Source organism: Purpureocillium takamizusanense, chromosome 4 (genome assembly GCF_022605165.1).
Source record: "Purpureocillium takamizusanense chromosome 4, complete sequence".
NCBI classification, from domain to species: domain Eukaryota; kingdom Fungi; phylum Ascomycota; class Sordariomycetes; order Hypocreales; family Ophiocordycipitaceae; genus Purpureocillium; species Purpureocillium takamizusanense.
Genome location: NC_063071.1, coordinates 2,896,864 through 2,914,540, shown reverse-complemented (window position 1 = coordinate 2,914,540; position 17,677 = coordinate 2,896,864). Strand labels below are relative to the sequence as shown.

At 52.7% G+C, this 17,677-nt stretch overlaps 2 protein-coding genes across 2 annotated transcripts; one reads left to right on the top strand and one right to left on the bottom strand.

The window, feature by feature from the left end:
- Nucleotides 1-5,402: 5,402 nt before the first annotated feature.
- On the top strand, nt 5,403-6,801 carry JDV02_005531 (uncharacterized protein; the record flags this gene model as incomplete). Its single annotated transcript, XM_047986840.1, has 2 exons — nt 5,403-6,697; nt 6,762-6,801. The coding sequence occupies 2 exons, from the start codon at nt 5,403-5,405 to the stop codon at nt 6,799-6,801; spliced, it is 1,335 nt and encodes a 444-aa protein (XP_047842823.1).
- Nucleotides 6,802-9,160: 2,359 nt separating this feature from the next.
- JDV02_005530 (uncharacterized protein) lies at nt 9,161-12,066 on the bottom strand (the record flags this gene model as incomplete). Its single annotated transcript, XM_047986839.1, has 3 exons — nt 9,161-11,315; nt 11,466-11,846; nt 11,944-12,066. 3 exons carry the CDS (start codon nt 12,064-12,066, stop codon nt 9,162-9,164), a joined length of 2,658 nt encoding a protein of 885 aa, XP_047842822.1. The 3' UTR covers nt 9,161.
- Nucleotides 12,067-17,677: the final 5,611 nt, after the last annotated feature.

Here is a 17,677-nt window from a genome sequence, read left to right as displayed (position 1 = left end):
GCGCGCTTATATATAACTATATACCTAAGTTCCTAGATCCCGACTGCCTTTACGATAGTAAAGAACCTACTTACGAGACATAGCGTAGCTCTATACTCGATAAGCTCGAGGCTAACGTCGATTACTACTTCTCCGATAGAAGTAAGGTAGTATACTTTATAAGCCGCACTAAAGGTAATGCGCGCCGATATCTCGACTCCTAGCGTAATATAGGTAGCGCCTAGACTCTTAATAGCGTAACGAAGGCGCTAAAATACCTCAACGCTATCTATATAGATTTAAATAAGGAAGTAAAAGCTAGGGAGAAGTTCTAGAAGCTATAAATAACGAAATAGATAACTATATAGGAGTTTCGCACCGCCTTCTATAAGTACGTATAAGTTAGGCGCCTACCTCCTACCTTCCTTAAGGAAGAGTTCTACCGTAAGCTACCTATTAGATATTAATAATAGCTAGTTCGTAATAATATAGACCCTAACGTAAGCCTAGAATAATTCGTCTAAGCCGCGCTCGCCGTAGACTAGGTTTTCCGCCATTAAGATGCCTAAAGCTAGGGTAATAATACCCTAAGTAGTAGTAGTAATAAAGACGGCGGTAGACGCTCGACTACTAATACCTCGGGTAGGGCTAACGACTATAGCGATAAGAGTAAAAAGACTATTAACTCCTTAGATAATAGGGATAGTAGCTTTAAGGTCGAGAACCGCGGTAGCTATCGGCTAGCCCTAATACTACCGACCTAACGTACCTATTATAACTACTAGACTAAGGGATATATCGCTAAAGACTGCCCTAAGAAGGCATAGGTAGCCGCTATAGATAAGGTTATAGATAATAATAACGACGATATTACAGCAGATAACTCTAATAGCGACTCTAAGTTAGAAAACTAGGTAGCCTAAGGGAAGTCTCCCCCTTAGGCGAGGTATACGAGGCGTTAAGATCCTTAATAGCCTTAATCGACTTAAGTAAGCTACTAAGAGGTCCGTAGTTTAAGGTAGACTATACCTTAGAGATTAATAGTACTAATATAGCGATAAAGGCCCTCGTTAATACTAGAGTAGGCGGATATATCTTTATAAACTATAAGTTAAGTAACGTATTAAGAAGGTACCTAAAGGTATTAGTAAAAGACCTAGAAGAAGAAGTGCCTATTATAGGCTTCGACGGACGACTCGAATATATAGCTATATACCTATAGACGCCGAACCTTATCTTTAATAAGTATTACGAACGATAGTACCCGATAATCGAGCTCGACCTTAGCGATTACGATATTATATTAGGCCTACGATAGATAGAAAAGTATAATATACTACTAGACCCTATAAAGCGCGAGATATACTAAAAGCAACTTAATAAGGGGAAACCGCCAAAGGGAGTTAAGGTATACCGCCTAAGGGACTTATAAAAGAGACTACTAACGTAGCCCTAAGTTAAGGGCAAGCTAGCGCCTATCTAGATAGCGTTTATTAGCGCTATGCCGTTTAAGAGGCATAGTAAGAAGAAGGACTATTAAGTAGGTAGCATTACTATCCTAGAACTAGATACTATTATAGCTACTATAAAGAGCGCTAAGGCCAATAAGCCCGAGGAATTACTAAAAGACTCTAACGAACTCTATAAGCTAGTAGACGAGAAGCTACTATCGTTCTATAAGTATCTAAAGGTAGCTTTCTCTAAGATAGCTATAGATAAGCTACCGCCATACCGATTAGGGTTCGACTACGCTATTAAGCTTATAGACGATAAGAGCCTCCTAAAGTATATATTACTCTATAGCTAGTCCCTACCGGAGCTAGAAGCTATAAGGGCATACCTAGCGGATAACCTAGCGAAGGGCTTTATCGAGCCTAGCGGCATACTATATACCGCTCCCGTCCTATTCGTTAAGAAGAAAGATAGTACGCTTCGGTTCTATATAGACTATAGGAAGCTTAACGCTATTATATAGCGGGACTAATACCCCCTCCCGTTAATATAAGAAACTATAACGCTACTAGTATAGGCCGTTATCTTTATTAAGCTAGATATTCGATAGGCGTTTAATTAGATACGTATAGACGAGGAGTTAGAGGAACTTATAACGTTCTACACTCGCTATAGCTCTTATAAATATAAGGTATTACTATTCGGGCTTAATAGAGGGCCGGCTTTATACTAACGCTATATAAACTACGTACTATAGGACTTACTAGACGTTATTTATATAGCCTATATAGATAATATCCTAATCTTCTCTACGTCGCTAGTAGAGTACGAACTATATATATAGTAAGTACTATAGCGACTAATTAACGCCGGGCTCTAGGCCGATATTCGGAAGTATAAGTTTTACGTAAAGAGCGTTAAGTTCCTAGGATTTATTATATTAACTAACGGTATCGCTATAGACCCCGATAAGATTAAGGTTATAGTAGAATAGACCGTCCCGAAGAAGGTCCGCGATATCTACTCTTTTATTAAGTTCTATAACTTTTATAGAAGGTTTATCGAAGTATTTAGTCGGGTAGCTAAGCTATTATATAACCTTCTAAAAAAGAACGTAGCATTTATATTCGACGCTATATATAAAGAGGCCTTCTAGAAGATTAAGTAACTATTAGTATCGGCGCTAGTACTTAAGCGCTACGACTTAAGATTAAAGACCTAGCTTAAGATAGACGCCTCCGATAGAGTAATAATAGGGGTAATATTATAGCTATATAACGATAGGTAATACCCTATTACTTTCTATTCTTATACTATATCGTCCGCTAAAGGCAACTATAGTATCTACGATAAAGAGATACTAGCTATTTTCTAGGCGTTTATAGAATAAAAGGGCGAGTTACTTAGCGTATAATAGATACCTATTCTAGTATATACAGACTATAAGGCGTTAGAATACTTTATGACTAAGAGGACGCTAACTACTAGATAAGCGCGCTAGAGCGACGAGCTAGCCCCCTTTTACTTTTATATATAGTACCGATCTAGCGCCGAGAACGCGGCTGCTAACGCCCTAATATAACGCGACGACCTCAATATATAAAAGGAAAGGCAGAAGGCAGACCGCGAACTTACGTTACTGCCCGCTAGCTAGTTAGCCCCGGAACTATAGGCTATAGAGGCAGACCTAGACCGATTGCCTTAGGGCGCTTAGCTATTAAAGAAGGTAATAAAAGCTAACGCCCGCTAGGACGGACTACTAAAATAATAGTAGTAGAAGACTAATATAGACGGATTCGAGGAAGTTAATAGCTAGCTCCTTAAAGATAAGCGCTTAGTAATACTAAACGATAATAATATATATACCCGATTAATTAAAAAAGTATATATATAGAAGGCTATAATATACCCCAGCCGCAATAAGACTCTATTATTATTACGTAAGCATTACTAGTAGCCTAGGATATATACCGATATAGCTTAATACCTAGTTAACTACTATCTATATAGACGGAGCTACGCGCCGAGAGATAAGATACCTAGATTGCTAAGGCCGTTACCGGTGCCCGCTAGGCCTAGATAGCACTTTACTATAGATTTTATATTACTGCCGAAAGATAAGTATAGGTACGATATAGTATTCGTAGTAATAGATCGGCTTTTTAAGCGGTCTTATATTATACCTTACTATAAGATAGTAACGGCCGAGGGGGCGGCCTGGCTATTTATTAAGTATATACTGCTATATATAGGGATCCCCGAGACGCTAACCTCCGACCGTAGCCTTTAGTTTATCTCTAACTTCTAGAATGAGTTCTATATAATACTAGGCATATAGATATAGCTATCGTCAATATAGTACCCCTAGACAGACGGATAGATAGAAATTATAAACTAATACCTAACGTAGCGCCTATAACTATTAATAAGCTACGCTATAGACGACTAGTTTAACTTCTTGCCGCTATTAGACTTAATATAGGCTAGCCTACTATAGGACTCTATCGGCATATCGCTATTTAAGGTAGAAACTAGGTACGAACCGTATACTAGCTAGGACTAGCGTAAACGCACTATAGATTTTAATAGTATACGTAGCTAACTAACGCGTAAAGTAGCCTAAGTACTAGTCGATAAAATATAGAAAGCCTAGGAAGTAGCCCGGACCGGGATAATGGCTACCTAAGAGAGATAGCGTAAGTAAGCTAATAAGAAACGCCGAGAACCCGACTTCGGCATAAGAGACTAGGTCTTTATAGACTATCGCTAGTAGAGGTCCGATAGACCTATAGAGAAGCTTAACTTCCTACTAGCCGGGCTATATAAGATCGTAAGAAAAGCCGGGGGCTTATTCGAGCTAGACTTACTACCTATATTTAAGGTATATAGACGCTTCTACCCGTCGAAACTATAGAAGGCATATACTAATCTACTACCTAGATAAACTAACGAGGACTAGCCGCTAGAGGTTATCGGCGAGAAGCCCGCCGAAGTAGATAGAATATTAGGCACGGTATTAGACGACGCTAGGGACCTATATTATAAGGTCAGATAGGTAGGAGACCGCGAGTCTAAATAGCGCCTAGCTAGTAATTTTAAGGATACGCTAGAGCTATTACGTAACTATTACGAACGGTACCCTAGAGCGCCGGGACTACCGAGATACCTAGAAGACTAGCTATAAGTATAGGCACGCTACGAGGAGCTACTAAATAGGCTAGACGATAACAAGCCGGCATTAACCGGTATCTTAAGGCCGGCGGTAGCGGAGGGTATTAATGACCCTAGGTAAGGTAGAAGAGGTACGGAAGGAAGGAGGTTATTTTCACGAGAGGGCATGCGCCGGCGTCTTACGGGGGGGTGATATAACGGATCGTGTTATATATGTCGGCACGTGCCTACTAACCGCACGTAACCTATATAGGGTTTTCAACCCGCGGCAGCGCATATAGCGCAGTCTCTTATTTTTTCCTCCTTAGCTTTAAAGTCCTCGTCAATCTACAGTCTTTGCAGACGTCTCAATCCTGCGCCAATTGATCGTGCCGTAATAGAGAGCCCACATACGAACTTCGTCCTAGGTATACATGCGACGTCTGGTTGTGGTCCGGTCCCCTCCTCCATGCTGTTGTTCTCTCGCCCCCTCTTCTTCGTGCTGCGTCCATCGCCTCACCGGAACACTGCACATATCATGGCCCTGTTCCTATTGGTGTAGTTTGTACTACACACGCTGCAATGATGCATTGGCGGCTTGTATCACGGCGCGTATTGCACGCTCCTACCACGGCTGACATGCAAGCACAGCCGCACAGCTGAGCCACTGGGAGACAAGAGTGCTTTACACGGCAGGGCCCCGCCGCAGCTTGATCACCCAAGGACTTCCATGAGAACCATAAGTATCATGGACGAGGACGTCGGCTTGTGCGAGCTGATCGGAAAAAAAAAATACACAATCGAGCGACTCTGCCGTCACTATGGATCCGCTGTCCATATCCGCCGCTGTCGCCGGCTTCATCTCCCTGACCCTCGATGTGTCGACTCGACTAGCTACATTCTACAAAGCTTACTCGGATCAAGATGAGAGCATCAAGAGTGTTGCGGGCGACCTGGGTGCTCTCGTCACGACTCTCCAGGCCCTGCAGCAACACCTTGTCCCTCGTAAATTTCGTCACGACGAGCATACCCTGATTCGCGCAGTTGAGGCCCGCATAGACAAGTGCGAGCAATCCGTAGACGATCTACAGGACCGCCTTCAACAGTTTGACAAATTCCAGAAAACGACCAATCCTGGCATCTGGACAAAGACAATATCCGGTGCTAGGCGTCTTGCCTTTCCCTTCGAAGAAACTACTCTTCAGAAGCTCCATGGCGACATCGAAAGAGTCAAATCCAACCTTTCCTCAGCCTTGGACCTTCTCCAGCAGCAATTTTCCTCCGACACTCGAGACGACTTGCAGGACATCAAGTCTGTCCTCGGTCTAGTCAGGCATACCGGGCTTTCGCACGCCCTCAGTGCCTGGCTGAAGGCTCCGGACCCGACAAGCTTGTTCCACGAGATTTGTAGGAAGAAACAGGTCAGGACAGGCCTCTGGCTTGTGGCAAAAGGGTCCAATTTCGACAATTGGTTGACTGCACCCAACTCCTTCATATGGCTGAAAGGCTTTGTGGGAACAGGGAAATCTTTCCTATGCTGCACCGCGATCCAACACTCTTACCGGCATCGCCGGTCCAGTCCTCGTGTCGGCTTAGCATTCTTCTTCTTCCGCTTTGATGATGCCAGCAAACAAACAGCCTCGGGCATGCTCCGCTCTCTGGTCCTCCAGCTCTCAGCACAATACCAGGGTTGCCACTCGCCCCTCGAGACGCTTCATCAGAAGTATTTATTCGAATCGCCACCGGACGAAGCCTTGATGGACTGCCTACGTCAACTTGTCCGACTGTTCGATCACGTGTATCTCTTTTTGGATGCACTCGACGAGAGTCCTTGTGATGACCGCAGCACACGTGACGATGTGCTCCAGACGATTGCGGGTATGCGAGGATGGGATGAACGAGGCCTGCACATGTGTACGACCAGTCGCGGCGTTTCCGACATTGAAGAGGCTCTCGAGCCCGTAGACTCTCAGGTTGTCGCCTTGACGGGTGGTAAGCTCAACAAGGATATTGAAAGCTTTATTGTCACACAATTGAAGGAGAGACCGCGTCTGCAAAAATTTGCAGCGCACCGCGATTTGATACTGGCTCAGCTGACCGGTCGTGCTGGAGGCGTGTAAGTTCACCTACAGAGAACAAGGGGTACCTTACGGGTACCTTTGATGCTGTGCGTCAACCAGGGTCGCTAATTTGTACCACCTTATAGTTTCCGTTGGGTAAAATGTCAATTGGATGCACTCGAAAACTGTCTCACATCCCCAAAGCAATTGAGGATGGCCTTGGAGGCTTTGCCTTCGTCATTGAGCGAGACATACGAGCGGGTGCTAGCAGGCATCCCCAAATCCCGAGCCGAGCATGCTAGACGCGTTTTGACAATTCTTTGCTGCTCAACGGAAGAATTGACGATCGACGAAGTAATTTATGCCGTTGCTGTGGAGATACGAGACGAAGCAGTATTCGATCCAGACGACTTACTTCAAGAAACCGATATTCTGTCGATTTGCCCCGAGTTCATCGAGACATGTGATACATCTTCTGGCAAGGGTCTCCGCATCGCACATTTCTCGGTGCAGGAATATCTCGAATCTAACGAAATCGGGTCTTGGGATGACCGCGCGAAACCGTTTCAAATTTGCAAAAGCCGAGGGTACGCTGAGCTGGCTACGGTTGGCCTGAAACTACTCCTGGAGTCTTTGGATCCCGCCAGCCGTGCCTCTATGTGGTTCGGCTCTTCAACGGATCCGCCGTTTTTAGCTCGCCAGTGTGTCGATCACTACAAACGCGTGAGTGACGTAGGAGACCGCTCACTTGCCAGAGCTCTCTTCGTCCGCCTTTTAAAGACGGAGCATGCCTTTACGAAGCTTCCCGGCCTTGAGACGCCAATCTGCAAACCTTCAGACCTCGAATATTGCACCTTAGTATGGACGGCGATGCATGGACTGGACGACATCTTGCCTTGTATACTCGATGACTTGTCTAGCACCAAAATGATTGAAAGTGGAATCTTAAATGAAGTTCTCAGGGTGGCGGCAATACACGGCGACGTATCAACAGTTGAACTGCTTCTGGAGAGAGGTGCCGACATCAACGCAATGGCCTGTTACGAGACCAAATTTCACTTCCAAACGCAATACGATGGCGAAACTCCCCTCGCAGCGGCCGCAGGTGCCGGCCGGACGGAGCAAGTGAAGTATTTACTGGATCATGGCGCTCTGCTGAAGCGTGAAGGACAAGCCATTACGCCCTTGGCAGCAGCAGCAGCCTCACGGGGTGGCGGTGGTCGATGTGTGAGACACCTGCTCAGCAGAGGCACCGACGTCAACGAGCCAGACGCTACCTATGGATCAGCATTGGCGGCTGCTTCTCTGAGTGGCGGTCTCGACGTCGTCGCACTACTTTTAAGCCATAAAGCTGCCGTTAATGCCAACCACCATGAATTCGGCACTGCTCTCATGGTTGCCTCCTGGGCTCATCGGCTGGATGTCATCAAGTTGCTTATAGAGCGAGGCGCGGATGTCAACGCCCGGGGAGGTCCCTTTGGAACGGCGCTAGGATCCGCCTGTCAATTCCTCCATGAGTTATTCAACAAGAGCAAGTTGGTGAGGTACAGTTCCCGTCGTTCTCTGGTGCATGTAGTGGAGTTGCTACTCCACTCAGGCGCGGACCCTTGTGGCGGCGGACAATACCCAGCTATTCTAGAGCTAGCGATACTTAGCGGGGGCATTGGTAGTATTCAACTGTTACTGTCAAAGGGTGCCCAAGTATTTCCTCCCGGAATAAACAACATGGACCTCTTTGCCGCTATTCTCAGCGAAGACAAGAAGACAGTACGTACCATGTTAAGGGCTGACGATGAGGGTATCGCATACGATGGGCTGTTCGGGTCGGTACTCGCAGGTTTCTCACTTGATGGAGATGTGGATAGAGTGAGAGCGATGATCGGCCTTGGCAAGGATCCAAAATGGTTCAAGACAGCCCTCAATGCAGCCTGCATCATGGGGCAAGACGAGGTTGTGAGGCTTTTACTGGATGCCGGATTCGCGGTTGATACAGAGGGAGGTGTAGAAGAGTCAAGATCACTCTTCTTGGCGTGCGAAGCAGGGCATACGGCTTTAGCCGAGTTGCTTTTGAACCACGGGGCTCCGGTCAACGTGCAAACAATATTTGCGGCATGCGACAGGGGCTGCGTACAGCTGATCAAACTTCTGCTCAGCTGCTGGGAAAATAAATCGAAATGGCTGTCATACTTGGTTCGTAGAACCTTAAGATCGAAGGCCATCCAGGATGAAGACACCAGGTCAGAAATTGTTCAGATACTGCGAGACGCTATATCCAATGTTTAGGGATTTGATAAAAAAGCTTTAATCTGGCAATCGCGGTATTGAGAAGTCTGATCGCACGTTCTCTCATAGACTATTGAGTCTACTCGCACTCAACCGGCCCGAATGTGCCGTGGTCAACCAAAATATCTACACGCAAGTGAGACCTTATACCCCCCCTTTACATCTCCTCTGCGGCTGTACCTGTATATACGCCCCGCCCCCCTCCCTTTTCTAGCCACTTCATTCATGTCTTGGCACCTACTGGTACTTGATGTAAAAGCCCGGCGACGAGCTTACGTCGTACTCTGACTCCTTGGTCGCGTCGCCAAAGATCTTGAGCGCGCGGACGACAAACTTGTACTTGCCCGGAGGCGCATAGTTGCCCGAATCCAGCTGGCCGTCCCATGCGTACTTTCCGGCGCCGCGAGTGTTCCACGGCATGGGGAAGCCGTTGGGCTGGCCGATGGTCTTGAGGCCCAAGACCTCTTTGGTGAGGTTCTTGGGAGGGCAAGTGGTCAGGGGGACGATGTCGGCGCGCATGAGGAGGGAGCCGAGCGCCAGGTTGACGGCCAGAGCGGGGAGGACCGTGTCCCCGTTGGCGTTGCCCGGGGCGGGGATGACGAACGTGGTGTTGGGGTTGACGGCGTTCAAGTTCTTGTCATTGGATTTAGTGATCCAGACGTCGTCCTCGCCGAGCTGGTCTGCGTCGTGGAGAGACCCGGAGAGACCCTGGTAGGGGATGGACTGCGAGGAGCCGTCGCTGCCGTTGACGGCGACCCAGCCTCCCCAGACGGGCAGGCGCTTGGCGTCGAGGCCGGACGGAGGCGTGGCCTCGACGTGGATGGTGGCCACTCTGCCGGGAGCGACCGTCACCGAGTCCTTGTTGAACTTCAGGGTGGCGGGGGCCTGGATGATTTCGTTGGGGAACCGGCTGGGGTAAATCTTGCCCTTGGCCAGCGTGTACATGGTGATGGCGGGGACGTTGGACAGCTTGTAGGTGACCTCCTTCTTGCCAATGTTCTGGATCTTGAAGGTGAGCTCCTTGTTGAAGTGGTCGGTGTCGTTGTAGGCGAGGCCCGAGGGCTCGATGACCATGGTGGCGTGCGCGGCGTCCCAAGCCTGGATGAGGCCGCCGCCCTGCTGGGCCGTGGGGGCCAGGATGGGGTAGAACATGCTCCCGTCGTTGATGAACTGCGGGTTGGCGTTGCCGGAGAGCAGCTGCTCAATGGTGGCGGGGTCAAACGTCCCGCGGACCTGGCCGATGAGGGCGACGATGCCGGCGGCGAGGGGGCAGGCCATGGAGGTGCCGGAGAGGACGGCGTAGCCGCCATTCTTGGTGGGCCAGGTGGACAGGATGCTGCCGCCGGGGGTGCCGAACTGAGGCTTCAGGTCCATCTCCCAGGTCGGGCCCCAGGACGTGTAGGTGCTGAGGGCGCCGCCGGTGACGTTGTTGGCGACGAGGGTGAGGAAGGCTTCCGTGTCCTCGCTGTTGGCCATCTTGATGGTCACCTTCTTGCCGGCCTTGATGGCCTCGATCCACGTGTCGCCCATCGTCTTGAGCACCATGCCGCTGCCGACGATGCTCTTGACCTCCCGGACGTCGATGCCGCCGGCGCCGCCGACGTTGTTGAGGATGAGGATGTACTTGGCGCCCTTGGCGGCGGCGTTGGTCGCCTTGTCGGTAAAGTAGCAGGTCCCGCGGCGGATGAGGACAATCTTGTTGCTGAGGTCAGGGGTGCTGTCGGGGAGGGGATCGCAGCCGTCGTTCTTGATGTTGGGGTCCAGGGACGTGGCGTACGCCTCCAGGGACACGCCCTTCCACGCGGCGGGCTCGCCGGGGACATAGCCAAAGGGGACATCGTCGCCGCCGTCGACCGAGTACTTGACGGTGGAGAGGAGGATGGGCGTCTCGGCGTTGTCGAAGGAGGCAATGGACGTGACGCCCTTGCCGTCCGAGGCGCCGCTGGCGTAGAACATGCCGTGGTCGCCGTCGTTGCCGGCCGAGACGGTGCAGGGCACGCCCTTCTCGACGATGCGCTGGACGGCGACGGCCCAGGGGTCCTCGGACCAGCCGCTGGCGCCGCCGATGGAGGCGGTGATGATGTTGGCGCCGTCCTGGTACGCCTGGTTGTAGGCGGCGATGAGCACGTCGTTGGAGACCTCGCCGGTGCAGCCAAAGACCTTGTAGGCGTGCAGGGAGACGTCGGGGGCGGCGCCGGTGAAGCCCAGCTTGTTGGGCCGCGCGGCGATGATGCCCGCGACGTGGGAGCCGTGGCCGCCGCAGTCCATGGGGTCCGGGTCCGGGACGGGCGTGTTGTAGCCGTTGTAGGCGTCGCCGACGAGGTCGTAGCCCTTGGTGACGAGGCAGCCGCTGCCGAGGCAGCCGCCGAGGACGGGATGCTTGTAGTCGACCTGCGGGTTGTCAGCACGACAATTTCCATTGTTGTAGGGATATGAGTTTCTCGAGCCAACTTGTGGGAAAAGGGGGGGGGGGGCGAAAAGGGGGAGCATATTCAGGGGAAAGGGTTGGATATCTCGAGGCCCAACAGTGACCGGACTTACACCAGTGTCAATCACGGCAATGGTCACGCCCTTGCCTGTGTAGCCCTCCTTGCGCAGCTTGTCGACCTGCGTCATGACATGCGGCGCGTACGTGCTGTCGTCGCCGACCGTGTCGTTGCCCGCATTGGCGGCACGGCGCTTGACGTCGGCAAAGTGCTTCTCGGGATCCTTGCCCACCCACTCGACGCGCGGGTTGGGCATGGGGTACAGGCGCAACGGGTACACGGCCTTGACGGCGGGCAGGGCGGCGAGCTTGGCCACCTTTTCGTCGGCCCTTTTCGGGTCGTGCAGCTGGACGGACACGCCCTTGAAGAGCTCAAAGTCGAGCTTCATGCGCGTCTTGCCCTCCTTTTCCACGGCGGCGGCGGCGGCGTTGATGTCCTGTTTGGGACGATATCGCGGACGGTCAGCTACCAGCTCTATCTATACTCCCGGGAGAGAGATATGTTGAGAGTCAAGGGGGGAAACATGAACATGCCTTGTTGGGCTCAAACTCGACAATGAAGCCGCCGGGGAGAATGTTGCTCGCCGCGGTGGTGGCGACGACGGTGGTGGCCGTCATCGCCGCCGCGAGCGAGACGAGCAGCGATGAGCGCACCATGATGGCTGCTGCTGCTGCTGCTCACGACGGACGGACGTGGGACCGCTGTTGTCCTTCAGTCTTCCCTCACGGGCCCTCGCAACGAGCGAATGGACGAGGTGACTATGGTGTGAGAAACGTCTAAGGGGAGAAGGCAAGCAAGGAGTCGAGAGCGAAAGGGGGGGGGGCCCTCATGATGGTGATGGGCTACCTGCCGCCTCATATACACACGGCCAACGCTCTCTCTCTCTCTTACAGCTACTGTTACTACTAACATGGTGGTGGTGTCTGTACAAAGTACCCTCCCCCCATGACAGAGTCGCTGCATTGGCGCATCTTCGCCGCGTGGGCGGGCGGGCTTCTGTTCGTCAACAGAAGCAAGCAAGGAAGGAAGCAACAACACCACCACCACCCTCACCACCGCCACCGGATCAGAGACATCGCATCCCCATCCCACCCCTGGTCGGTGCGTTTGCGCCGGCGGCGGCCGGGGGTTGGAGGTCCGTGGGGCCCTCAAGGGTCCACGACTGCTGCTGCTGCTGCGCGTGGAAGAAGGGGAGAGCACGACTGACAAGAGCAGGAGGGTTGCGTTGCAGTGCGTGAGCCCATTGCGGGCGAGGGAGGGGCCGGCTCCCGGAGCCTGCAGGGCCGGGTGCAAGAGAGCCGCCCATGTACTTCGTACATCCAGTACTACCTACTATCATGGCCAGAACGACCTCGCTCATTCTCCTCGCGGCGGCGGGGGGGTGGTGGTGGTGCCTGGCCTGGGCCGCGTTCGAGTCCCGCTTCGATCTCGCCTCGTGCCTCGGAGGGGCTCTTGTCTCTTTGACCCGGGGGGGGGCGATGCAACGCTTGCGCCCGTCCGGGCAGGTAGATAGGTTGTTTCCCAGCCCGTTAGAGCGAATGCGATAGTTAGACGGTAGTAATAGTAGGTGCGAAGTAGCCGTAAGTACTGTAGTACGAGGTAGTACAGGTGTGGTGATGATGAGGGACCAGACACAACGAGCAGCCCAATGTCGTTGGCAAAAAGGCCAGTCGTAAGTTGTAACTAACACGGCCCTTGCTGTGCCAAGCACGCCGTCCATTGGCCATGGCCCCGTCCGTTCTGTTCGAGCTTCCCGTCTCGCGCGCGTTGTTGGAGAGTTCTGGGGGCCCTCGGCGGGCCGGCCGTTGGGAGGGAGGGAGGGACAGAGAGGGACAGAGAAAAAGATGGGGAGGGGGGGGGGGGTTCCGCGAACGAACGACGAACGACGGCTCAGGCGCCGCTCACCTGCTGCATCTGGAAAGGGGCCAGGGGTCCGCGCTGCAGGTGCCTGATGAGGTGGAGGAGGAGGAGGAGGAGGAGGAGGAGGAGGGGATGAGTGCTAGACCCGCCGCCCGCTGGCCCTGGTGGTTGTTTACTGCAGGAAGGTGGGAGTTGGACCGATCCAATCGTCTATCCATCCCTCCATGTTGTTGATGCTGATGATGAGTGATGTGCGCACGCGCGAGTTGGAGAAAGAGGAACTTTGTTCCTGTCTGTGGCTGGACTGGTGCGTGCGGGGGAAATGCCCCTCAGTTGGCACAGTTACTTCGTAGAGAGAAAAAAGACAGACAGACCTCGGACGGCCGCTTCTTGTGCTGCTTGTGCTCCCAACCCCCGATCCCCGTGTGTGTGTGTGTGTGTTTATTTGTTGGACAAGGCGCCGCCGGTGTCTCGGACGCCACCTAGTTACAGTTACACGTCGAACATGACTGACCGCCCAGTTCAGTCCCGTTGGTTCGTTCGTCGTCCATGCGTTCTCGTATCGTACGGCTTACTGTCGATGCCATAGCAGCGCCCCGATTTCTTTTCTTTCTTGCCCCTTCTACAAAGACGAAGACGGCATACGGATCAGATCGTAGCCCGTTGTCGGTTCCCGGCAGTGCTGTGCCTCTCTCTCTCTCTCCCTCTGCAAGTGCGGTCCGATTTGGCGCACAGATGCGTGCGCTCGTGTGGGGACGCAGCAGTCAGTGCCGGTCGCTCCATCACTTTCTTGGGCCAAGATCCACAGGGCGGGACTCTTATCTGGATGGTGCCGGCTGTCCCCCGAGTGAGTACGAAGTATGTTATGCACTTGCTGGACAAAGTATACGACAAGTACAGCAGGTACTCTACTGTACTTTATACAGTACGCCCGAGCGACAAGAAGAGTGTGTTGTTGTTCATGTTCATATTCATGTATGTCTTGAGAGATCAGAACACAATCGCCCGCCCGTGTCTCGTCTCTGCAGCGTCGTTTGCGTCAAACTGCAAGAGCCGCTAGAACAACATGCAGCAGCAGCAGCAGTAGCAGCAGCACATCATCATCATCACCATCCATCCTCACCACCATCATGATAAAGTACAGAGCTCCCTGGCCCCCGCGATTCAGGTCGACCCTGTGCTCACGACGGATTGCAGCGTACCATTGATCCCACCGTTGTCACCAGTCACCACCACCATCACGAAGAGAACATCGCCAGGCGCCGCAGAAAACAGAACCTCCGCGCGGCGGGCGGCGAAGAAGAACCCAAGACGATGAGCTTGTTACGGCGGCTCACAACTCACAGCCGGGGAACCGCACCGGCATCATCATTTCAGCACTTCACCCCTGCCGCCCGCCTCCGCCACCCCTGACCAACTCCCCCCCTCTCCACCCAACACCCTGCCCCCCCGCGATACAAAATCGCGGCTCCTTGCCTCGTTTAGTAAGGTAGAAGCTAAACGCTGCACTCATCCCCCCCTGTCAAGCGTGGCGCCGCCGCCCGCAGCGGCAGTTCCAGGCCTCTCTCTCCCACCAGCTGCACCTCGACCGCACGCTCGCGAGGCGGCTCCCAGCCGTGTCGGCCCCCCTGTTCTGTCCATGTGGTTCAGATGTTCGTCAAGTTGTGCGTGGAGTTGGCGCCGCGGGCCAGAAACAGCAGGAGCTTTCAGTGTCTGGCATCACTGCATCAATGATGGCGAACTATTGCCTGCATGTAGACCCGGCTCGTCCAGTCGAGCCTCTGCTGCTGCGAAAATATGACCTTTTTGGGGGGGACCTTTTGCCCGTCTGCTCCGGCTGCCTCTTCTTCTCTTGCTGTTACCGTTGTCGTTATGTTGTTTCTGACAACATCATGGGGAGTCGAGCCCGTCAGCCATTTCGACCGGTCCGTCATTGGTGGCGTTCATGTTGCTTCCAATGTAACGCGATGGTCTTCGGCCCGCATCCATCTGGTGCGCCGCTTGGGACTGTGATTTCGGTTGAGGGGAGGCGAGATGAGCAGCGTGGCTTCTCCCGCCTGTGTCTCCAGTCTCTACAACATCGCGCAGCCATTTGCTTGCTTGCCCGTCGATTGCGCCATGCTCCGTGCGACTGACGACGGCGCCTATATCGCCCATGCAATCAGTACGCACAGAGCCTCACCTAACAACGAGGCGACGTGCTGTTACAGAAACGTGCTAGAATCTAGTATAGTTAGCTCGACAAAGCGCAACCTCCCCCACAGTTGAGGCCTGGACTCTCTTTCGAGCCTGCTGCCCTGCTCGACTGACTGACTGACTGACTGATGAGGTACTTCTGTAGCGCAGAATCGCCATATTGAGGCCATGAGGGAGGGCCAGGCGCCAACCGATCTGGCCGTCGTGTCTCCTTCCTGCTCCTCCCGGCCCCTGGGCCTGCCGAGGAAACGAATGGAACCCCCCCTGACATGCGACAGTCACTCAGCCTTTCCCCAGATTTGGCATCTCAGTTTGGCCCTCGTCTTGGCGCTTGGTGCGTGAGTGATGTGATGACCTCCTCCCGTCGACCTCAATGGGCATGTCTGATGGCAAGTCCTGTGCTCGCCCGGCTTGGCTTCCCCGTGCCCGTGATGATATCCAGCAACGCCCCGTGTGCCTACCGGCCCCCAGCCCATACATAATAGGCACTTTTTTTTTTTTTAAAAAAAAAAGTAGTCTTTAGATCGAGAGGCAGAGATGGGTTGCGAGGGAGGGACGACCTCTAGCACGTCGTCGCTCACTCTCGGCAGAGGCCGATAGATACCATCCGTCCTGTCTGTCCGTGTACCTGAACCCGGCCCATGTATACCGCCACCCGACGCGCATGATACTACGTACTTGGTAGACAAGCTTAACTTGGTTGCACCGGGCGGAATGCATACCTACATGGGATTGACAGAGACGGTGGGGGGGGCACTTGATAGCGGCACAAGACTCGATGCTACAGTGCAGTTGCATTCGGCCTGCCCCGCGAGGGATCATCAGGCACGGGACAGATGCACTCTCGCTTGCGGAGTCGATTTCCCAGTCTCTGCGGTACAGTCGTACTGGCGATGCCGTACTGTATTCTTCCGTATTACTAATGCAACCGCCATCATTGCGACAATCTCATTCATACGTACGGGAGTGCGCATTTGCTTGGATCAGCTGCTGTTGACGGCGCCGGGCAGCAACCCGCGGCGGGCTGCTACAATGTCCCGCTGTAGCGCGCCGGTGAGGAACTCATGTGCTCCTCCTAATTCTGCTCCTCTTTTCACGATAGGGTGGGGGACTTCCTTCATGTCGTTGGTGTTGCGCCGCCCGTGTATGTAGTACAAAGTACAGACGTTATTAACCGACCTGCACGAGAGGTTGCTTACTGTGTACTAATGCGTAAACGTTGTCGTCGTTGTCCAACAGAGGCACCGTCTTGAGCTTCGTTGGCGCCTGTCCTTGACGACCAACGGGGACGGCCAGCCATCGAGTCGGTCAAGGTCAGGTGGGATACGAAAGCGAGCAACAAGTCACCTCCCCTCCCCGGGTCTTGGCTTGTAGCTCCTGCCGCGAGGGGACGTCTCTCTCTCGCCTGATGACCTTTATTGGGTTGAGTAGGTAGGTACATGGTCGGAATGGGAGTCCACAGTGCTTCGCTGTGCTGCTCGGAGCCAAGCACGAACTGGGCAATATGAGCAGGCGCTGAGAGACATGGATGGATGTCCGCGTGAGAGGAACGCTTAAGATAAGTGTTGCCTGCTGATTGACTGCACGTTCGACGCACCCAAGCGGGCCTTTTGCTGCCGAAAGTGATCGGGTCGAAGGCTTCTAGTAAGTGGCCTCTAGTAACGAGGGCCGGAAGACATGGCTTGTTTGACGCCGCGGACGTAAGTAGTATTCCACAAGTCCAACGACAGGGAGGGACCTCACAGCTGCCACACGGCTTCAAGGCCAGACCGGTCCCGCCCGGCAAAATACATGGTGGCTCATGCACTACGTGCTTCGTGCTTCGGGCCCCGTACTTGGAGGCGGTTTCTCCGCACACTAACTTATGTAGTTGGGGTTTCTTGGCGCCTAGGAACCATATCATCATGTGCGTGTGCCCTCCGTGATGGGAAAATGTACATATCTGAACATGGACGAGCAAGACTGTTGTTTACCCTCATGTCAGACCTCGGAGTTCTTCGAACATGCCATATGGGGGATTCCCGGATCAATGGATACGTGCATGTACTGCGAGTGAGGTGCATACAGTCGCATCAATACATTGGACAGACTACTAAGTTAGTAGTCCAGTTCTCTCTTACGCGATGAGGAGCAGAGATCACTTATTGCTCCCAAGTCCCATACCGCCAACCGCTCAGTGGCGACTGACGCAATGACAGGCAAGCAAGGACA